At 34.0% G+C, this 23902-nt stretch overlaps 2 protein-coding genes and 1 non-coding gene across 4 annotated transcripts; 1 reads left to right on the top strand and 2 right to left on the bottom strand.

Moving 5' to 3' along the window:
* Positions 1–246: 246 nt before the first annotated feature.
* On the bottom strand, positions 247–3008 carry LOC11428819 (putative clathrin assembly protein At2g25430). 2 transcript variants are annotated; one of them, XM_024780131.2, is made up of 2 exons: positions 2698–3008; positions 247–2543 (listed from the first exon to the last, which is right to left on the bottom strand). In XM_024780131.2, the coding sequence occupies exon 2, from the start codon at positions 2524–2526 to the stop codon at positions 601–603; it is 1926 nt and encodes a 641-aa protein (XP_024635899.2). In that variant the 5' UTR covers positions 2527–2543; positions 2698–3008; the 3' UTR covers positions 247–600. The 2 variants fall into 2 exon arrangements, with proteins under 2 accessions (XP_024635899.2, XP_024635900.2); XM_024780132.2 differs by having other exon boundaries at positions 247–2540.
* A 7408-nt stretch (positions 3009–10416) lies between these two features.
* Positions 10417–10489, top strand: TRNAR-CCG (transfer RNA arginine (anticodon CCG)). The gene has a single exon. It is a non-coding gene; the product is annotated as a tRNA-Arg (tRNA).
* Positions 10490–21718: 11229 nt separating this feature from the next.
* LOC11435437 (auxin-responsive protein IAA29) lies at positions 21719–23203 on the bottom strand. The gene is made up of 4 exons (XM_003603325.4): positions 22776–23203; positions 22303–22541; positions 22119–22209; positions 21719–21942 (listed from the first exon to the last, which is right to left on the bottom strand). Exons 1-4 carry the CDS (start codon positions 23021–23023, stop codon positions 21879–21881), a joined length of 642 nt encoding a protein of 213 aa, XP_003603373.1. The 5' UTR covers positions 23024–23203; the 3' UTR covers positions 21719–21878.
* Positions 23204–23902: the final 699 nt, after the last annotated feature.

Here is a 23902-nt window from a genome sequence, read left to right as displayed (position 1 = left end):
AATATCACGGTCCCCTGTTACTACTCTCATCCCCCAACAATACCCCAACCAAAACGAACTACAAGATTTTCTTACACAATAACTTACAATTGTGAACAACAATAATAAGAGCAAAAAAATTAGATTAAACTTTAGATTAATTATACCAATAGTCTCATGCAAGAACTAGCTACGGAACCACTTCACTATTATTGTACTACTCTAGTGAGTAAAATTTTACGAATAAGCAGCTAATTACAGTTACCATAAGATGAAAATATGCATAAGCAATCAATAACGTCAGCACAAGCATTTTATAAAATTTACAGTAGTTAAACGATTGTTTTTTTGAGCAAGAATCATTTGAAGTACAAAATCAAGAAGAAAATGTTACTATTACAACAAAGACACAGAGACATCACAATTGAGTTACACATCTCCCACCATCAAAAACCAAACAAGAAATTGTCTCCTCGAACCGTCTCCTTTGCATCCCATCGTACTAAATGCAGATCTCAATAATAAGATGACACCATTTAAAACAAAGGAAACCACTATGTCATAGTAAAAAAATAAACGAAACAAACTATAGATATGTGGCAAAAAGAAAGCGTGAGGGGATCATATAGGAGTATGGTAATACCCGTTTGGAGGTCCCATTCCGTGAACTGGGGGCATTCCGTAAGGCATAGGACCTCCAGCATAGTATCCAGTACCATTGTTCATTTTGTTCAAGCTAGACTGGCCTTGCATCCCATCTCTTGCATACTGATGCCACAGCTGCTGCTCATGCACAAGTAATTGTTGCTTCTTCTCCATTTCGGCCATTTGCACATAGGAGGGAGGTGGAATGTTCAAGGATGCAGCGAACGGATCCTGATTAACTGGCTGCACAGATCCATCTGGGGCTGGGAGAGCTAAAACAGGTGTTGTGGTCTTTCCCGGTGCCGGCAACGCCACACTGCTAGCACTCCCTCCACTAAGTTGAGAAGTGCTCACATGCTGCCTCACCATTCCTTGATCATACATGCCATTCAACAATAAGGGATCAAGCCCACCACCTAAAGCATTCTTCTGCCTAGATAAATTGCTGGCTGTCTCAACCAATGCCAATTCCCAATCAGCTTTCCCAGGTTCAGCGGCAGGGGTTTGCCAAGCTGAAGTTACTTCCGGCTGTCCATTTGATGGAAAGGCTTCCCACGATCCATTTGCATTATTATTAGCTGGTGCACCAGCAAAGAGTGCCAAAGCAAATCTATTACCCTGATCGTCTGCAGTGACTGCATCCTCTCTCAGATTCACCAAGTCCTCCGTAAACTGCGGCTTTGGCTCAGGCTCAGGCTCTGGTGGAGGAGGCGGGGTATAATTCTCAGGTGCAGGCAGTGCCTTGATCTCGTTCATATCCGGGACCGGCTCCTCCTCTTGTACTTCCAGCTTAGGAGCTTCCTCTTTCCTCTCTGGACTCTTTGGCCTCTTAGCCCTATCCCTCACAAACTCCTCCAGTGTCTCCAACAACTTACTAGTAATTCTCTGAACTTCTGGATACTCGGAGGATCTCGCCAAACCACTCTCTTTACACCAATTGTAAAATGCCACAAGTTCATCAATCTGTTTAGCAGCACTTGCATAAGCATCAAAGGCCTTGACACAATCAGGATACTCCATATCAAAGAATTTGTCAAGCAACACTGCCAAAACCTCACATATATCAGCATACAACTGAAAACTTTCCTTAACCAACGGATACAACGCAATCAAAATCATCCTATTGTTCTTAGCCAACCCAGTTGGCCTACAAGCCAAGAAACGATCCAAAAGCCTCTGCAAATGACTCATCTTCCCGAAAATCCTCTCCGGCTTCATATCTCTCAAAGGGGTCACAGTAACAATCCTTCTATCATCATTCCCAGACGCTTCATTCACATCACCATACGACCTCGTCTTCCTCATCCCACCTTCCCCTCTAAATTGTCCACCTCCATACTCATACTCATTCGGCGGCGACCTGAAATTATTTTCCCTCCCACCAAACCTCTCATCCCCACCTCCACCACCAACACCAACACTACCAGCTTTTCTATCAAACAACATCAACTCAAGCCTCTGATCAAGATACAAAGCATAAGTCCTAACAAAAGCAGAATGATCCCAGGAGCTTGAATGAGCCTCATCTCTAAAATCAGACATATTCAACAACCTAGTCCCTCTCCTTGTAGCATACATAATCTCTTCCTGGAAAATCGGTGTTCCATCATTCATCAGTCGATGAACAAGTATAAGAGCTTTCAACGCAACAATCCAATCACGCGTCTTCCCCAATCGCTTGGACACAGCTGAAACACAGGCGTTAACATAACCACGCGAGTAAGACATCAAGTTCAAGATCTCTCTTATATACTTCTCACTCGCTGGATCTTCGTCGTGACTCGTCGCTTTCACAATCGCCACCTCCAATTCCGGCGCCATGTTGCTCGCGACTTTCGCTATTCCAATACTCGTCTGATCCTTCACCGCTCCAATAGCTTTTCGGATTGTGCTCGAAGTCATCTTTTAAGACTGAACTGCTACGATTATGATTATGATTATGATTATGATTATGATTATGATTGAAACGGTTATAACAGAATTGAATGAAGTGAAGTGATATTTCTAAAAGTAGAAATTTCAAAACCCTAATAACCGTTTCAATTCAAATATTAATAGATCCTTAAAGCTTACCTTTCTTACTTCCTAGATCCACGCACGGGTATGGAGCTAGCTAGCTCCGGTAAGATTGATCCGGATCTAGATTTAAGGGAAGAAAGACCAATGAAGAAAAGAGTTGAAAGGTCAAAGGTGGGGGTGCGAACAGTGTTTCAGATCTATGGGAATTGGGAGAGAGAAAGAAAATGAAAAAGCTGAAACAAATAAAGATACTGTTGTTGTTGTAGCAGCTAGTTACCGGAGAGATAGGTGTCTGAAGAAAAGAATAAGGAGGGTGGGTTTGTATACGACGCGTACGGTTCACGGTGATGTGGACTCGGTTTCTGATATATGATGCTCATTTTCATTCTTCCTGTTTTGATGCGGACACGGGAACCGGATGTTCCGGTTGTTAGGTAGGTCCCGCCTGTGGGGGCGTCGGTGGGAGGATAAATATGAAATGTTCGGTATTTTACGGTAAAAAATCAATGTAAGGATTTTGTTTGAAGCTAAATGCACTTTTCCACCCTATATTTTAAAAAGTTCTGATTTTCGTCCCCTATAAATAAAAATTATAATTTTGATTTTTTAAGATTCAGCCCATTTGCATTTTTTATCCTTTTTGTCAATTTTGACTGATCAATGCCTACGTGGCACATCATATATGTAATTATTGAATTAAAAAAAAAAAGCCATTTAATCATTTTTAAAATTAAATAAATGAAAAATTAAATTTAAAAAAAAACAGGAAAAAAATTAAAATTAAAAAAAAAAAATCAAATCTCAATCTTTTATTTCTTCTTCTTCTTCATCTCTTCCTCTCAATCCCAATCTAACAAAGAAAAAAAATTAACAATTTATATGTTCAACAACATGAGAAGAAGCCAAACGTGATTCAGATTGTTGAGACGGTTCCGTTGGCGATGGAATCCCTCCACATTTCAAAAAGAAACCCTAATAGTTGAAATTAGATTGATTTTTGAAGTGAAAGGAAGAACAAGTGTGAAATCAAACTTGTGTTACATATGATACATTATAGTTGGTTTGGTTGTACGTGCGTTTATTCGATGGCATACAGGTGTCATTTGTAACGCCCTAGTTGTTATTTATTTTATTTTGAATTATTTGGAGTCTCATATATGATTTTATATGATTTTTGGTGATTTATGTGGTGTGTGCATTTTAATATATGGTTTAATAAAATAATAATTAAAATTAGTGGGAATTATTATTATTTTAGAAATTAGGGAGTTAATTAGGATTTAATAGAATTAAGGGGAGTTTAATGAAATAAAAGGGGAGTTATAGTTTGGGAGTTAGGAAAAGAAAAGGTCAGAAGCAGTTTTACGTGAAACAAGTTTTGGGAGAGAAAACCAAGAACAAGGGGAGAGAAGAACAAGTAGAACCAAGATCAACCGTGTGTCGTGCGATTTTCTGAACTAAGGTAAGGGTGAGATTTACTTTCAATAGTATAGATTGTAATTCTGATTTTGATTTAACATGTTTCTGGTAGAAATTGAGAAATTTGGGATTAGGTTTTGATTATTGGTTTTTGAATGAAAAAGTGTAGAAACCATAGAATTGAATGGTGAAAAGAGTTGTTAATCAGGTAGGTTAGTGATGGGTTAACGTTTTAATGATAGGGTAATCATATGGTGATGTTTATGGATGATTTTGGAGAGTTTAGGGTTAAGAGATGGAGCCAAGGAGGTTCCCATGGTAGAAAATCGCAGAAAATGTGTAATTTTAGGATGTCTGATACTGTCGAAATCATGAGGCGATTTTGACAGAAAAATCTGTAATTTTAGTATGTCTGATACTGTCGAAATCATGAGGCGATTCTAGAAATCATGAGGCGATTTTGACAGAAAAATCTATAATTTTAGTATGTCTGATACTGTCGAAATCATGAGGCGATTCTGGTGATCATGAGGCGATTTTGACAGAAAATGTGTAATTTTAGTATGACTGATGTTGTCTTACCATAAACCCTAAAATGCAATTTTCTTCACTCCAAATGCTTCCAAACTTCTTCCTAAGTGTAGGGACTTTATCCTAAACGTATAGAGATGTTTTTAGGAAAGATATAACGTTGTATAAGGGTCTAATGAGTTCATGAGTGGTCCTTGGGGTAGGGATGGAAGTTGTCTATAAGGGTATAGTCTCTCAATGTATCTAAGCTAATATAATTGATGTTGTTGATTACTAATATCCTTGAGTTGTTGAATCCTGTTTGAACGTTTTGAATGGAGCTTGATGTATGAGCATGATTAAGATAAATTGTGCATTTTTCTAGATTGTTGGATTGATTAATGATGAACTATTGATGACTGTGTGGTATGTTTACATTCATTAAATCATACAAGTGTGGAGTTATGGAGAATTGAGTCATATACATATATATATGCATTTGTTGAGTTGTATGTAGATATACACAGGTTGGGTAGTTGCATAACATCAAAGTGGGAGAGCTTCGGCTCTGGAACGCCTTGTCGTTCAAAGTGGTGGAACACTAGTTGTTCAAAAGCGGTGTTGAGCGGTGAGGACTTAGGTCCTGGTGAGAATGCTTTAACCATTCGACAGCGGTGTGGGTCACGGCCCTGATTATGGTACCACATGCATATTTGCATTTATTGAGGAGTCTAGGGTGTTGTCTTAGCGGTGTTGTCATGTCATTTGCATGAGTCGGTGTTGTTGGTTGTAGTTGCCATATTGACGATGATGATGTTGTTTGATGAAGTATATATTTATACCTATATGATGATGATTGATTTGATGATGATGATGTTGTTTTATGAAGTATATATACATATGCATATAAGATGATGAACTGATTATATTTAGGGTGTTAGATTCAATTGACGAATTTTAATATCTATATCTTATTGTTGTGAATCTCACCCCTTCTGCTTGAAAATGTTGCCCTTCCTATGGGTAACTTGCAGGTGATCCTGAGTAGTTGGTGGTGGCTCAAGTGTCTAGGGCTCTGATACATTTGGGATGGGTTTACCTTATTTATTGTTTCATTCCTTATGTATCATATTTTGAAACTTGTTGTTGTAGCCCTTTTTAGTGGTTGAATTTATGTTGTTGAGGCTTTTATGCCAAGGATTATCATGGAGAATTAAACAGTTAATGTTGTTGCTCTTAATGCAAATATTCCGCTGCAGATTATTGAGGTTTAATTAAATAGTTTTATATTTCTATTTAAGAAAAATTTGAAAATGTAGTGTGACATGCCCGTTTGGGATTTACTCTGATGTATGTTTAATTATTTAATTACTTTTGGGTAACGGGGTGTTACATCATTTTCCCTCGCTCTTCTTTCATTTCACGGTTACAATTCCGACGAACCAGCGTTAAGAGTATGCGCACCGTACACGGCGACATGTTCATTCCGGCAGCCACAAAGAAAGAAGTACGCGGAAGCGCAAGCATAGTTGATGAAATTGAGGAAGAGTTCGATGAAGAAGTTGAATATGAAGAGGAAGAAGGTGAAAAAGATGAGGTTGACAAAGGAAGAAGAGATAGTTGGGTTTGATGAAATGAAAGAATGGTTGGAGAAGAAGCCGAAGGGGTTTGGAGAAGGGAAAGTGTATGATACTTCAGTTGAAGATAAGCTGTTTGAAGAAATGCAGAAAAATAAACAAGTTCAAGCTCTTAATTTGAAGAAGCTTAAAACCAATTCCATCAAAAAAAAATGTTACAAAATAATTTTATTTTTAATTTTTTCCTTATTTTTTTTAATTTCATTTTTCATTTATTTAATTTAAAAAATAATTATTTGGTTTTTTAGTTCAGTAATTACACACATGGCGTGCCACGTAGGCATTGACCGGTCAACATTGGTAAAAAGGATCAAAGTTGCAAATGAGCTAAATCTTAAGAGGCCAAAATTGTAATTTTTGTTCATAGAACACCAAAATAATAATTTTTTAAAACTTAAGGGGGAAAAGTGCACTTTAACCTTGTTTAATATGGTTGGCTTTTTTCGTTGCATTTTCCTTCCTTGTTGGACTTTTCTATTCGACTTTTTTATACTCATTATTGGACTTAATGCATCACATATCTCAATTTAATTAAGTACGTAATATATTATTTTTGAGATAATAGCTTGCCGTCTTTATTTTTATTTTTTTGGTGAAGGCTTGCCGTCTTTTTTGATGAGTAACATAATTTGCTACCGATAAAGGAACGGATCATAATTTATCTCTATTACCAGACAAACAATTAAGCTTGTAATATAAACAATTTTTTTTTTTAGAGAATATAAACAATATTTTGTCAGCTGGTTTTGTTGTTATTTTTATTTTTTACTATTTAAATTTGATTTGGGATTGATTTAATTTGTTAAGATTCATTTAAGGAATACATCGGATTTGCCTTAAATTTTAGATAGAATTAAATTAGATTCGATAAGTATGAAATTAAGATTAATTTCAATTGTTTGATAAAATGGGTAAAATTGTGAATAAAAACCCACTTGGGTTGGTTTGGTGATATTGGTTTATGGCTTGGGAGTGTGCTTCTCCTCGAGGTCTCATGTTCGATTATCTTAGATGTCAATTTAGGTGGACTAATTTAGCTTCTTCAAAAAAAAAAACTTATAAATTAAAGGTAAAATTTGAAGAAAACAGAGCTAAACTTGATCTTTTCATTATTTATTTATTTGTGAAGAAATGTGATTGAGTTTATGAAATTAGATAGCCAAAAATGGCATTTTTTTCGTGTTATACGCATATCCTTTCGCGTCTTTTTTCTTAGAGCATCTACAATGTTACAGTTGCTCTTAATAGAAGCACGTATCAGGAATTTTTCAACTTAATGTTGCCTTTGTCAAGCTGACCTTTTATTACCTAACTTGTTTATTATTTTATTCAGAGATGTTCTCAGGTCTCTTGATCAAGGCACAAGAGGAAAATTTTCTTCATGATATTCAAATTGCAAGGGATGCTCATGATAGCTTCATATTTTGCAAGGCAAATAAGGCAGCCTCCAATTAGCATATCAATTTGGACAAACTTGACATTTTCAAACTCTAATTTAAACATGAGTTTGAATTTGGCCATGGTTTGTTTACATGCCTGGGGAGTATACACATTTTTCTTCTTCTTTTGCAATCCGGTTTCAACCCCACGTTAGGTTTGTTTACTTGTACTTTCAATGTGTATTATCCTTACACATATGGTTTCACTATACTGGATCTTGGTCTAGTTTGTTGTTTTTACCGTACATTTTGTTATTATTGGTTGTAATCATGGACGATAGCCACACAAAAAAAAAATCTATTTTATTTTTACTTATGAAAGATGTTTATAAGAATGAAATGTTAGAGAAAGTTGGTGGCTCATTTGATTCCGATTAACAATTCTTAAGGTATAAATGGACTTGGACTAACAGAACTAGGCAAATAAAACTACTATTTCGGGTGAAATAATACATAATACATTGTAATTTTATTGGACAAATTTTTTTGGCACTATTATTTTGGGCAAATAAAATTATTAAAGCTGTTATTTTGAGTTAAATAATTAGGTTTTTCTACCATGTGCAAATTTGTACATATTAAGAAGTTTAAAGTAGTAAATTTGAATTAAAATTTATGCATTTTATATTAAATATATAACCTTTTCTTTGAAGAAGCTAAATATATAACTTTTTAATAAATAATTGTAGTTTTTCAATCAAAAATTGTTATTTTTAGTTCCTTTAACATATGCAATATTGTGTATGTTAGACAAACATTGGATATACACTCCCTTCGTTCCAAAATAACTTAATCATTTGCAAAAAAAAATGTCTAAAAAAATTGACCCATTTTACTTTTCAATTCATATTTATTATATTTTTCAATTATAATTTTAATAATATTATTTTTATCACTCTAATTCAATATATTCTACTATGCATTTTATTTTTTTTACAAATACTATGTATTTATTATAATCGAGAATGCATCAATATTTGATAAGACGTTTAAAACTATTTTTCTTTCTCTTTCATTCTTTTTAATATGAATGAAATGAAAAAAGGATTAAGTTATTATGAAGGGAAGAAGGAATATTCAATTCTATTAGACAATTTTTGTAGGCTAAATATATGGTTGTTGGATCAGGTTGATGTCCGTAGCTTTTTTTACTTCCATTCTATTTAATACTATATTTTTCTTTGCTTAAAAAAATAGTTGGTTTTTAATTTAATTTTTTGTACGATGACTTTATCTGTATTTCCTAGCATACATTGTGATCCAGCATTGTCTACTTGCGAGTGCCAGCTCTAAACACGGGAGGACATTTTTATTTTTGCTTTCTTTTCCTATATAAACATAAACAGCTCATTATGAAGAGAAGAGGTGCATATAGAATAATTGACTATGAAGTCAGAATCGTTAACTAGCTGTTGAATCATTGATCCAACGCATGCTCTCGCTTCCAACCGTTTTCTTTCGTCGTCTCGGTCAAAAAGAAAATTCAGCTGCGTCAAACAAATCTTCATTGACACCAAAATAGAAGTATGGTAAAAAAAAAAAAAGAAGTATGTTCGTAAATTGCAGGGTAAATATTGTACCAATTATTTTTTGTAGAGTAAATATATTCTGTCCTTATAAAATGGAACTTCTGAAAAATTTCGTCCAAAAGAATATTATGCAATTTTAGTTTCTGCTAAAACATAATTTGTTTAATTATATGTCTCAGTTGACATTTGCATTTTTGAAATGATTAGTTATACTGAATTTTAATACAATTAAAACTAAAATATCTTTTACTTCATTTAACAAGTAAAAGATATTATAAAAGTAATAAATATATATTGATATCATAAAATGATAAATAATTTGAGATTGATAAATATTTTAACCCAGACATATAATATAATAAGATTGAGCAAGAGTATACTTAGCACAGAGTCAATTACGAATAAATTTTATTTTTTATTGAATAAAATACAAGTGGGTCACATCATATGTATTTCATCCCATAAATTAATGAGTTTTAAAAAAAAATGTTAATATAAATGTTTTTAGCATTGTTCATAAATTTGTTACGTGTAGAGGGTTTGTTGATCTTTTTGGCATCTATTATTTTAGCACAAAACTTTTTGGTTCTTAAAAAGAAATAATTTGAGAAAGTTTAATTGTCCAAAATGAATTTTTAGGTATGTTTGATTTAGCATGCTGGTAATGTTCATAAATTATGGAAAACCTTTTGTTCTTTCAAGTTTTTCTCTCCACTGTTTAGAGAATTCCTTGTACCGTAAAACTAATCTCTCATACTATGTATATTGCGAAGAAGAGTATTTTACTTTGGTTCTTGACTTTTTTTTTAACCCTACGATTAATTATAACATTTGATTATATTCTTGCTTCACATTGATCCACCTTAAATGTGAATTATAGCCAATAGACTACTTAAAAAAAATAGAAATGTGTAATTAAAAGAAATAGAGGAAAAAACCCTTAAAAAAAATAGAGTAAAGAGGAGGAATACTTATGAGAATTAAGTATATAATGAACAACTCTTGCATAGACACAACCACAAATGAAATTTATTTTGGCAAACACCCATGAATGGTAAAGTTTAAAAGAAAAATAATATTAAGTGATGTGACTAAATTATTTTTCTTTTAAGTTTCATTATTGTATGTGTCCAAATACGTTTCATTTGGGGTTCCAATCAAGTATTTCTCATATATAATTGTTTCCTTAAAGATAGTATATGGTACTTAAATTTTATATAACGAAATGCTATTAAAAAAGGTCGCGTGGCCTAATGGATAAGGCGCTCGCCTCCGGAGCGGGAGATTGTGGGTTCGAGTCCCACCGTGATCGTTTTTTAAAAAATGTGATTTTTTTCTAAAGCGCACCTTATTTTCATTTTTATGATTTTATCACTCTTGCATTTTAAATTTTAAACAAGAAGAAAGAACACAGATTCTTTCCAAGAATTCGATTGAATTGAATTCAATCAATAATTTTCCAACTGTAGCAATTTTCAACATAAATCGAAAAGGATTAATTCCAAATGTTAAGGGATCTATCCCTTTCATGGTTGTAGACTATCCTTTATCAGGTGAAATTATTTTTCTTTATTTTCGAACAAATGAAGTTGGTTTTTATATTTACCGTATGGTAGAAATTTTTCAACAGATAAACAAAAAGAATAGGTTAATTCATTGTTTATATCATCATATATAGATACAAAGGAAGCTACGCTACCGGGCTGAGGGTAGGTAGGTGCTCCCAAAAGTGAAATTGTTTTTCTTTATTTTCGAACAAATGAAGTTGGTTTTTATATTCACCGTATGGTAGAAACTTTTCAACAGACAAACAAAAAGAATAGGTTAATTCATTGCTTATATCGTCATATATAGATACAAAGGAAGCTACGCTACCGGGCTGAGGGTAGGTAGGTGCTCCCAAAAGTGAAATTGTTTTTCTTTATTTTCGAACAAATGAAGTTGGTTTTTATATTCACCGTATGGTAGAAACTTTTCAACAGACAAACAAAAAGAATAGGTTAATTCATTGCTTATATCATCATATATAGATACAAAGGAAGCTACGCTACCGGGCTGAGGGTAGGTAGGTGCTCCCAAAAGTGTTCAATTTAAGCTTTGATTTTTCTCTTTTCTGTTTTTTTTTTCTTGAGGGTTTTGGTCACGTCCCCCCTCTTTTTTGTACTTTCTCTTCGCTTTTAATACGATTAGGGTGTTGTAGTAGGAGACCCCTCTGCATCCCTTCTTTTGCTTAAAAAAAATATATAGATACAATTTTGATATAATATTAATTTTTTTTAGACTACCAAAATATAGAAACATTCAGGACCGTTCCTACGAATCCGGAGGCTCGGCTTGTAAGTGAAAAAAGACTCGTAATAAAATAAAAATGTATTTTTTTTTAAAGAACAATGTTCTCTTTAAATTTTTTAAAAGATAAATACAAGGCGTCGTATATATGTGTACACCCAAAGGTAAAAATTACTACCGTATACATGAGAACCTCAAATCACCATCCCAAAAAAATACTCACCTAACACCAAAAGTAAGAGGACCTAATTCTAATAGGCCTAAAACAAGACAACGGAAAAGGAATGTGGAAACCTGGGGAGGAGTGGGGCAGTACTTAGTAGTACTACTGGGCTATAATTTTTTTTTAGGCCCATAATAAGCATGATAGAGGAAGACATCAACTGTAACAATGTTTCTGGGGCTGGACTCTGGAGTGTGCAAACCGCTCAATGGAACCGCCCAGTTGATGTCTTCCTCTATCATGCTTATATTTCCCCGATTTTCTTTGAATACTATCAATATAAACTTTTCTCCCTTTTCTCTAAAGAGGGCTTTTTCTTCAGTTATGATAACTGAACACAACATTTCAAACACAAAAAAGACACCATCGTATAAAATACAAAATACGTATAATTTTATTTTATTTTATTTTCTCTTTCTCTTTTCTCTTACTCCCATCCATGTTGTTTCCTGTCCCTCTCATCTCTCACCCACCCAGCAGGCAGCAACCAACCACCGATTACTCTCTCCGGCACCACCACCACCATCATCACCATCCTCCAACATTCTTCTTCGATCCATCTCTCACTGACCGCCACCACTGTCATTGACGTCTCTCTCTACAACCACCACCGCCTGAACTTTCACTCACAACCACCGTCGTCATCAATAGTGACCAGCCTTTCAACTTCCGTTCAGATCTGGACCAGTTCCACGACATCATACGAGACTGAGATACGATGAGGGAGAAACAGACACAAGAGTTTATGGTGGTGACGGGAAGAGTGTAACGATGACGAAGAGGAAGGGTAGAAGAGAACGAGTGTTCGTTGAGAGGGTGGTGGTCGTTGTTGCGATGGCGGTTGTAACGAGGACGGTGGGGGAAAGAAAACACACGCAGTAAAGAAAGGAGGAAGAGACAGGAAGAAGAGGATTGTCGTGCATTTACAAAACTACCCCCGCTTTAAGGGTGAAATATCCAAATTACCCTTGGTGTCTGTATTGTGTCATGAAATTTGTGTCTATTTATCATTTCAGTTCTTTTTTCCCAAACCCAAAGCTATCATAAGGATACTTTTCCTAGGGCTCTTAATCTTACATGCAAGAATGTTACACTTCACCCTTGCACAATCGATGTGGCTTTAAAGACCTTCATCTTTGAACATGTGGATTATGCTCTCCCTCTTTCTCATGGATGGTTCACTAATAAGAATGCGTTGAAAGAACTCAGGCTACAACCCCATCCATCCCAAGATTATATCACTCGACTCAACATAGTTGGAACCAAGGTAATTAAAATCGGACCGGACCGGCCGGTTCAACCGCCAACCGGGCCTATATCCGGTCCGGAATGGCTTTAAAACCGCTCTGTCATAAAACCAGGAAATGAACCGTAAAACCGGTGAAAAACCGATGAAACCGGACAAAACCGGCGGTTTAAGAGGTTTGACGGTTTGGACCGCGTTTTGGTTCTTTTCATTTCGCGTTACTTCACAGACATCACAGGAGAATCACTCATTCACAGAATAGCAATATTCAAGCAAAACTACAAGAAAATGAAGAAAGAAATGAATCGTTTGATTTGTTTCAAGAAGAAGAAGAGAGAAGTGAACTTTAAATTAAAAATAGAACAACCATGAAGGATACAATAATATAGGTGAAGCTTGCAGGCTGCGGTGGCTGTGTTTGCTTTCATGTTTCAATAGAAACCATATTAGGGTTAGAGAGTGTACAATACAATAGAAGTGGGCCGCCTTCAGTGGGCTTGGGCTGCCATATCCATATAGGAATAACTAAACTTTATTTATTTAATTTAATTTTGGTTGATATATTAAAAAAAAATGATTTTATTTAGTCAAATGGTACCTATTTTATATATAAATGAGATATTTTATTAAAAACGGTTTGACCTCGGTTCAACCCCGGTTGAACCTTCAAACCCCAAACCCATGCCTTTGTCGGTTTAATGTCCGGTCCGGTTCTGATTACCTTGGTTGGAACTGTAACACCCCGTTTTCTCAACTTAAAAATTTCAAACATATTATCAGAGTAATCAACATATAAACGGAATGCTACACTTCTAAAATCACAAATGAGATAATTAACTAATTATCCTTCAACATAATTCAACTTCAAAACATTGCAACGGATTAAATTCATCAACCTAAAAAGTCTTGGCACGCAGGCCTCATCAAAATATCTTATAAATTCAGTTAAACAACTTAATCATAAATCAATACGTAAAGGAATAAGAAATAGCCACAAAAGATCTCATCCCGTTACGTATCAGAGCACCTAAAAGGACACAGTGAGGGATAACCACTAACGACAGCAACTCCAGCTACTTAAACTTGATCACCTGCAAGTTACTCATACGAAGAGCAACATTTCCAAGCAGAAGGGGTGAGATTTCACAAAACAATAATATCAAGCATATAATTCATTAATTATATTTAACAACATAAATAACTTCACCTATTAGTAATAATAATTCTTCATGTAATAATTCTTAATGACTCAACCAACTTCTAATCATCATTAACTTCATATTCATCACATTATAAACATTATCATATAACACATAACAACCAAATCATAACCAACATAGATCATCACATCATAAATATCATCTTTAACACACAGCATAATCATCACCTCATAATAACATAGACAACATAATCAGCATCTCCTAATCATATAGACAACAACATATTCATCATCTTATAATAATATAACAACAACATATTCATCATCTTATAATAATATGAGCAACAACATATAACAACAATGATTAATAAATATTAATACTTCACTTAGTTCTTCATTAATAACTCATTGACAAATGACAACTCAACGACAACGACAATGCAACTTCTACAACTTAAACTCAACATATACAACTTCAACTTCTTAATCATGCATGTGGTACCAGCCGGACATCAAGCCCCAACGTATTGAGCGTAAATAGGCTCTCAGAGCATCAAGCCCTCTACCTTCACATATTATGTATAAATATACATTACAGAGCATCAAGCTGTCACCCAACGTAAATGAGTATGCAATGAACTCAACATCTTAACAACTTAACAACTTAGACATCTCTTATGACTCCAATAATTTGGACCAACATCTTATAACTTAAACAACTTAAACCAACATTAACATCTTAATGATATTAACACATCACATCAGCAAGGCAACACCATCAAATAATTTACAGCAAGTCAACATCAACAATAATCATCAAATATAACAATTACAACTTCATATCAACAACTTCACAATATATCTAAATATTTTCACATTTAATCATCAACTTTAAACAACAATATTAATTCATCTTAGTCAATCATATTCATCACGACAGCAAGACAACATCATTTAAACATATACAATAAGTACCCATTAATAATGATCTTCATGTATAACAATTTCAACTTCATACCAACAACATCTCAACTATCAAACATAATTCATTTAATGTATATACAATTATATAACATTATAAACAACATCAATTCATATGCATCAGTCTTACTGGAACAACAACAACAAGATAAACAACTTAGTTTCTAACCTCTAAGATCAACACACATCAACTCGTGCGACAAGGATCGCATTTAACCTAAACAAGGTAGTCTGCGAGGCGAGAACCTCTGCTCGCCATGGCGAGTTCAGGTTCAGTTCACAAAATTCATTCTAAAGTCTCTCCAGGTTCAATCTCATTCTCCAATCTTTCCTAATCATTATTAGACATGTTCAGGCACTCAAAAACATCTAAGGATCAACTCAAAAGTCAAAATTACGAAATCTGAATAGCTCTCTGGTCATGCTCGCTATGGCGAGTTCAACTGTTCGCTATGGCGAGCTGCGATGTGCAACTCGCGAGGCAAAGGAAAATGGTTCGCGAGGCGAGCGATGAACTTCATCGCTCTCGAGGCGAGGATCATCGTTCGCGAGGGCGAGCGATGAATGTTGGCTCGGGCAGAAGTGCAATTTTCATGAAAATTCATCTTTTCTCATGGTTTTAAGCCTAACATTGATTCCAGAATTCATCCTACACGTTATCTAAGGTCTAGGAACAGTTTCAACATCAATCTAACAAGTTTCCACCGTTTAATCATTAATTCTACAATTTTGACCTAGTTTTCAAAACCTCTAAAACTCATCCTACATCATGTTAAACCTAACCATTGAATCACAGACTTAATAGAATTGCAAAGTTAGTCTCACCCTTACCTTAGAAATTGAAATCGCAGCTCTCTAGGTCTTCCTCCCTTCTCTTGGCTTTTTCTCCCTTTTTTTCCAAAATTGGACGTACGTACTACTTTTTTCTAAACTAGGTCTTCTCCTATTTATATCTCCTCTATCTACTATATCTTATTCCTCTTATTCCACTAAACTCTTCTAATTTCCAAAACAGCCCCACATCTCAATATTTATTTTATTTTCAAATCTTATTCTAATAAATACTAAAATAAGCCTATCAATAAAATATCAACACATCACCTAATCATATAAAATCACATAAATCATCAAAGTGGACTCTAAGCTCAATAAAATAATTAAATAATTAAAGAGGGCGTTACAGAAACCTCCAAAGACGAAACTTGGAAATGACGGGGTCCTCATGACCTAATCAAAGAATATGATCATGCCAAGAAGAATATGAACCAAAACTCAAATAGTACTGAGAGTTATAAAGTGATTTCAAAGCTGCTTCTCCCTGAAGACTTGTTGCTTTGTATCTTTATTTTGGTTCCTCTTAATTTCCTGTATAACTCTGACTTGTATGCAAAGCTTGGGCTGCAACTATTGGAAGCTCTTATTTTGCTGAACTCACGAAGAAAATCGATCTTTACGTTGAAAACTGCAAATCATGAAGAAGTTCTTATTTCTTGGAATTCAAAGATGATTTGAATGGCCAATTTGAAAAGACTGATTTGGGAACATCTCAAAAAATGGGGCATTTAATAGGTACTTGTGATGACTGTTGAGGCAAAATCCCTAATTTATTTTAAAGATAACAAACCTTGATGATTAAGGAATTAATGGACTTTGATTAATTTGTTGGTATTTAACTTGTGCTCTTGAGTGGTTAACTAAGACAGGAACAAGTGTAAATTCATACCAAGATACAAAGAATCAAAGGACATAAAAACTTAAGAACTCAGTCAGAGTTCAGAAAGTTAAAAAGAGTTCAGAAGGTTGTTCATGATGAACATCAAGAACCAAGCCCAGAAATTCATGAACTAAATGAAGAACATGCAAGGTTCACGTGACTTAAATGAAAGCCCAAAAAAGTACATGACTAAGATCAATCAAGGAATAAAGGCATTTATTTGATTAAAGTCAAAAAGGACATCTTCAATGTTCATTTAAGACTATGAACAATTGAAGTACAAAACATTAGGAATATTCCATTAAGAATATCATCCTAGATGTTTTCCATGCTGCACTTCATAAATGTTTCACTATTAGGATTTGATTACATTAATTACAAGTCTTACAAATCATCCTAAGTGAAACAAAAGAAACATTCTGAAGTCCCCTGAGTTCAGAAAGTTTGATCCTGCTCCATGCTTTTTCTGACGTGAACAGTACAGTGGTTGGAAAGCAAAAGGCAAAGTCAAAAGCAAGATCAGATCTGATTCAACAAGATCTCGACACATAAGGGAGTTGGTACTGTACAAAGCAAACCAAATCCCCTAAAGCATGGTAGTGAAGTGACAACTCCACTTTATGAGATTCTGCACTAGTTCCAAGACAGATTTCAAAGAAGATCTGATCCAGGAACATTCTGAAGTACGTCCAAGAACAATCTTCAAGTACAACCCAGAAATTCATGTGACATTCATCTGCAAAAGCTCAGATGCATATCTGATCGTTCATCAACATGAACCCAGATGAAGATCATGAAGAACACAACAACATTCTGAAGTGTTTCAGTTTGCCCAGAATTTCAAGTTAAAGTTGGTGGGTCCCAGGACACGTGGCATAAGACCAGTGGTCACTCTCCAACGGCTACAAAGGCTCAAGAACTCTATAAATAGAGATCAAGACCTCAACATAACACACACCTTTGCAAAGCATACAAGAAAACAACATAAGAGTGTTTGAAGCTTTAGCAAAAATATTGATCATCACAAAGATTCCAAGAAGTCTTCAAAAGTGTAAATCAATATCTCTCTTATCTTTTCAAAGATAAATCTCAACCTCCATTCTTCTCTTGTCTGATCTATATCATTCAAACCTCCATACAAATTGTAAAGAAAAGTCTCATCTAGCTTTAGGGGTACTAAAGTGTTAGTTTGAGCATAAAGGTGTAAAAGTCTAAGTGGGTAACTTAGCAAGAAAGGTGTAAGCTTGCTGAGGCTAAGAGAATACAGTTGTTGTAATTGTTCAGGTGAACAAGGTTGTAAGGTGCATGATTTGAGAAGTTATCTCAAACATCATAGTGGAAAATCTCACAAGATTGTGAGGAGTGGACTAACCCACATTGGGTGAACCACTATAAATTTCTGTGTGTTCTTCTTCTCTTCTCTTTACTATTTACCTACAGTAAACACAACACACACAAACACATTTAATTATTTAAATTGTTTTTATACTAACACTTCAGAACGTTCTGAAGTCTGTCTGTTAACTTAACCATTCCAAGTTATCAACTTGAGAATAACTTTTAAGTGACAGGTTTAATTTTTAAAGGGTCACAATTCAAACCCCCTTTCCTTGTGACTATTTTATCTACTTCAATGACATATTAATGCTTTCAAATATTTGTAGAGAAATTATTGTTGTGAACCCCATCTTGAAGTCTTGGCTTAGAATTCCTCCTTTTCCCATTTCTTAGCATTGTATAGTAGTTAGCTGTCAATGCACTATAACACGTGTTCTTCGCACTGCGAAATTCAAGCTTTTGTAGACGTCTGTTTAGTTTCAGGTGCTTTCTGATATGTTTTCTATGTGCTAAGAATTGGAATACATAACTCATGGAAAGAGATAGGTAGAAAAGAAGCTCCCCTTAATTGGTGTTTGTTATAGAAACCACTTATAGTGGAGGAAATGATCTTTACTGGATAACAAGAGAGGAAGTGATTGTGATGAATGTTGTTAAGGAAATTATTGACAATGAAACTAGACTTGTTAGTGAGGGAAGTGCATATTCTTGTACAATAATTTCCTTATCAATATTCATCACAATCACTTTTTCTCTTTGTTATCTAGTAAAGATCATTTCAAGATATTTAATTAATGAGTATTTGTTTATAATGACAATGTTAATCAGAGAAACCGAAATGGTGAAACTGAAATGTGCTCCACAAAGCATGCATCAACTTGCGATGTAGGGGTATATTGTATAGTTAGGTGTGTATGTGGTCCAAAAATACAAGTGTAGGGTTACCAATACAGCACAATGTAGTGCTTGGCAAAGTATAGACTTGTGAAGTCCACGTGATGGTGTTGTGTAAATGGCAAATATGCTAAATTGCTATTCACTTAACCCCGCACGAGCAATGGATGAAACAACTCAATCCAGTTCTATATAGTTCCCGTGCAGTGAAGGGTACAAACTCAACTAGTAGGCCCCTAAGGTATGATGGGTCTAATTAATTCATTGCTGGTCCTTTACGTAGCACCAATTACTTCACCCACACCCTACAAGTCACTTGATTCTCAAAATTGTATTAAGAATTGTTCCACCCTAAAAACTGTCCTAAGTAGAAATTGTCTTTATATGTGAATGTCCACTAAACCATCTTAAACTGTTCTTAAATGTTAAGAACGATGCATATAGTCACGCATAAAGTAAAGTTTGAGTCCGGTTAAATAAACTCGGAAGAAAAGGAGAAGATTAAAAATTAATTAAACATTCACATAAACACACAATATTTGTTGATAAGTTTGTACTACTATTTTAAAGAAATGTCAGAGGTGAGTTCAATGAAGAAGAAATCATTTGAGTTTTATCAGTGTAAGAATCAAATTGTCTCTTTTTAATTTTTGTAAATGACCAAATTGTTTATTTTAATTATTGTGATGCATTAGAGAAAACCATGTTAAATTTGTTATTGTCAAAAGCATGTGGAAAGAACCTTTTCTTTGCGTACACAAGTTCTTGTCATAAGTATTGTAAGGTTTTTTCAACATATTCAGGCTTTGCACGTTTCATGAAAGTATTAAGCTAAACAAATACCTAACGTTAGTCCATTTGTTTGAAATATGGAAGAAGAAAAAAAAATCACACTTCACCACCCTATTTCAACTCCATAAGTGATCCTAGCTTCTTGTAATATGCTACATAAATTTCATTCCATATAAAGAATCTCAAATTCTTGTCATAAGTATGTTTATTGGTGGTATGATGTAATGCTGTGATTGGAAACTTTGGAACTTAACCGATATTTGTAGCTATGCCACGGAATACTTCAAATATTCCCTCCGTCCCAGATTATATGACGTTTTGAGCATTTCACACATATTAAGAAATGCAATTAATATTGTATTGAAAATAGATATTATGAGTTGTTTTATAAAATTGTTCTTAATAAATACTCACTCCGTCCCAAATTGTATGTCATTTTAGAAAAAATATTTGTCCCAAATTGTATGTCGTTTACAATACCAATGAAATATTATTGTTACTTTTCCTATTATATCCTTAACTATTTATTACTCTCTCTGCTTTCAATTCCTTCATTTATCTTTCTCATATCATTTATTAAGGACAATTTTGTAAAATAACTCATAATATCTCTTTCCCACACAATATTAATTACATTTGTTAATATGTGTGAAATGGCTAAAACGTCATACAATTTGGGACGGAGGGAGTAATATGAGAAAAATAAATGAAAGAATTGAAAGAAGATAAAGTAATAAAAAGTTAAAGTTATAATAGGAAAAATAACATTAATATTGTATTGGTATTGTAAAGCGACATATAATTTAGGACAATTTTTTTTTTCCTAAAACAAACGGAGGGGGTATTATTTAGGAAAAATAATAATACAATGTTGGGGTTGGACATAACGAATTTATTCATGTTGAACCCCAACCTCGTCTTAACTTCTAAGCCTTATCAACTACTTAATTATAGGTTCAAGTTTTTTTTTTGAAGGGAAATTATAGGTTCAAGTTATCATGCAGATTAGTTAACACGTGCTAAATTAATCTCTCAATTTCATGATTATAGGCAAATTTCGGTTTAAAAACATACTACCTCCGTCTCTAATTATAAGACTCTTTTGAGAATTTTTTTTGTTCGTTTTTATAAGACCTTTTTGCTATTTCCAACTGCATTAATTATTTCTTTACATACATGTCTCTATTTATTATATATTTTTTTCTTCAATCAGCAATAAATAACATGTTAAAAACATAAACCAACCCTCTCTATTAAAGGATAAAATTGTAAAAACAATAGTAATTACAAACATATTTAATATTATCTCCGTCCCTTATTATAGGACCCTTTTAAAAAAATAACGGGAATTAAGATAGTGAATATTTGTATTAAATATGTTTGTAATTACTATTGTTTTTACAATTTTATCCTTTAAGAAAGAGAGTTGATTTATGTTTTCAACATGTTATTTATTGCTGATTGAAGAAAAAGATGTATAATAAATAGGGGCATGTATGTAAAGAAATAATTATTGTAGTTGGAAATAACAAAGGGGTCTTATAAAAAGGGACAATTTTTTTTTCAAAAGAGTCTTATAATTAGGGACGGAGGTAGTACAAATCTTCACTATCTTAATTCCCGTTATTTTTCAAAAGGGCCCTATAATTAGGGACGGATGTAGTATTCTTTTGTGTTATTAAGCCATTTTATATAAAAGGATAAGACTATTTGGCAAATGTTGAAATTTTAGTTTTTTTTAGATAGACGGAATGGTAAAGTCATCATAAACACACACATAAGTGAAGGTGTCAGGGTTTGAATCTGGTCATGACGTCTGGTCTAATAATTTTGACATTTTTATCAACTTATGAGATTGTTACAAATTATTTGCACACACTTGAACAATTACAATATTATTATTAGTAAAAAAATCAAAATTATTACAAATTATTTGTAAATTGTAATTCACTAATTTGACTTCACATATTTTGCTTATGCTCTCTGTAACACATTGAAGGAGATAGTACTCTTTACTAACAAAGTACAACAGCATTAAAGTACAAACTATGTAGTATAGTCTTCGTCAGATAGTTTCACATTCTCCATTCCTCAATATAGCCAAACGCCGCACAGTACCAATAAAGGATCTGCAAAAAAAGTTATAAATTTGATCTTTAGACACCTTACCTTTCTACAATGATGATATTTCGTATTCCAAATTTCTAAATTCTCGCTCCTGATCCAAATAACTGTTGAGTTCATGTGATATAAACTTGTCCATGAAAGTATGTAACATTAATATTTATATAAAACAGACACATACTGCCATGTTATATGGCTTGTAAGCTTCCACTCCCCTTGTTTATTCTGAAATGTGAGTGTATAGTTTGCTCCAGTTTCCTCAAAATTTTGGCCTGTTCAAAATAATAAAAAACAAATCCACTAAATATACCAAAAGCTAAAAAGGAATGGCACTATGAAGTATGAATATATCGCTAGACACTAACATTTAACAAACATGCTAATCAACGAGTCTTTGAGAGTTTGATAAGAGTTGTAAAGCCTCAAATTGATTTGTCTTCCCATGCCAACCCCTTCCATGTTAACCTTAACATACAAAGGTTTTGATCTTCTATTTTGATTTTCATTAGCTTTCCTTATATGTTCAGGAAGCTGCTGATCATGAAATTCTTTCTTCCTCCATGATTTAATTGGTGGCCACCCAACCAAATGGTTTTCTCCTTCACTATTTATACATGTACATCAAAAAATTATAATAAAGGTGTCATGATATTTATAATAAAAAAAATTAATCATATTAGCAGCTAGTTTAGTGCATGTTAATTTGTAATCACGATAAATTTTACAAAGTCAAGTAGCACTGTGATTTTGTTGAAGCTAGAAAGTGTAACTTTTGTCTAAATTACGGTGACACGTTGTAACTTTGTCAAACTCATGGTTGATCCATGCATGAACTTACTTGTTTGATGTGTGAATGCTTCTGTTCTTCTTTTCACTGCGGCCATCTTCTTCATTTGGTTGTCCACTCCATACTAATAGAGGCAAAGGTTTCGAAAAATCTCCAAAAGACTCATCAAAGCTACGTTTGTTTTTGACATACTTTATATTTTCTGAACCGCGAATGTGATTATTTAAATCAGAGTTGTAGGGATCGAATCCTTCAATGGAACTATGAATGGGTAGAGCCAGACCTGACTGAAGTTCCATGAAGCATAAGAAGCTAGGCTAATAGGTTAGAGATAGGTACTTGCTAGCTTTCTAAGAGTAATTGAGATTACTTGACTTATGGGGTTGTGAGTATATATGTGTGTTTGTGTGTGAGTGAAGGAGGGGAATGAAAAGGACTATTGTCTTGTGGAACAAGGATTGTTACAGACAACAAGGAAGTTGGGTCGGCAAAAAGAGTAGCAGCATTATAAGCATGTTGAGAAATGAGAGCACCAATGTGCTATGACCACTTTACTCTCTTTTGTTGGTCTCAATTGTCCACTCAATGTGTCCCCTCATATACATATTCGAATTTCAATTTTCTATAGTCAGCAATTCGCGCATTCACACAATCAGGACGTTGGTGGTCACTTGATCCAATTCGGACGGTTTGGATTGCAAGAGTGGAATTTCAGTTTTAAAAAGTACATTTAAATATGCATTAAAACCTCGACCGTTCGATTTTGATCCAATGATCACCAACGTCTATGACGATGTGATTGCACGAATTGCAAATCCAAATTCATATTTAGTAGTAGTCTCATGCTATAAGGAAGTGTCATATTCATATTCACCAAAATTTGGTGAAGATCATTACTCTGAAAAGACTTTTGGGATTTGGTTCATTAATTGTAAGGAAAATCTAATATTTAAAACAAGGCTTAATTGGATATTTGGTCCCCTAAATAATTATGAGTTTACATTTTGGTCCTATAAATTGTAAAACTCATATTTTGGTACCCTTGGTTTTGCTCCGTCAGTCAAATTGATCCCCTCCGTTAGTTTTTTAATGTTTAAAATTTTTGATATGATATTAGCCGTTTGATTGCATGTCCATTATACCTATAGTGAGCTATCGGCACCTAATTTTTCCAGCAC

This window comes from Medicago truncatula, chromosome 3 (assembly GCF_003473485.1).
Source record: "Medicago truncatula cultivar Jemalong A17 chromosome 3, MtrunA17r5.0-ANR, whole genome shotgun sequence".
Lineage (NCBI taxonomy): Eukaryota > Viridiplantae > Streptophyta > Magnoliopsida > Fabales > Fabaceae > Medicago > Medicago truncatula.
Note: the sequence above shows the minus strand (reverse complement) of the source record. Positions and strands in the feature narration are given on the sequence as shown.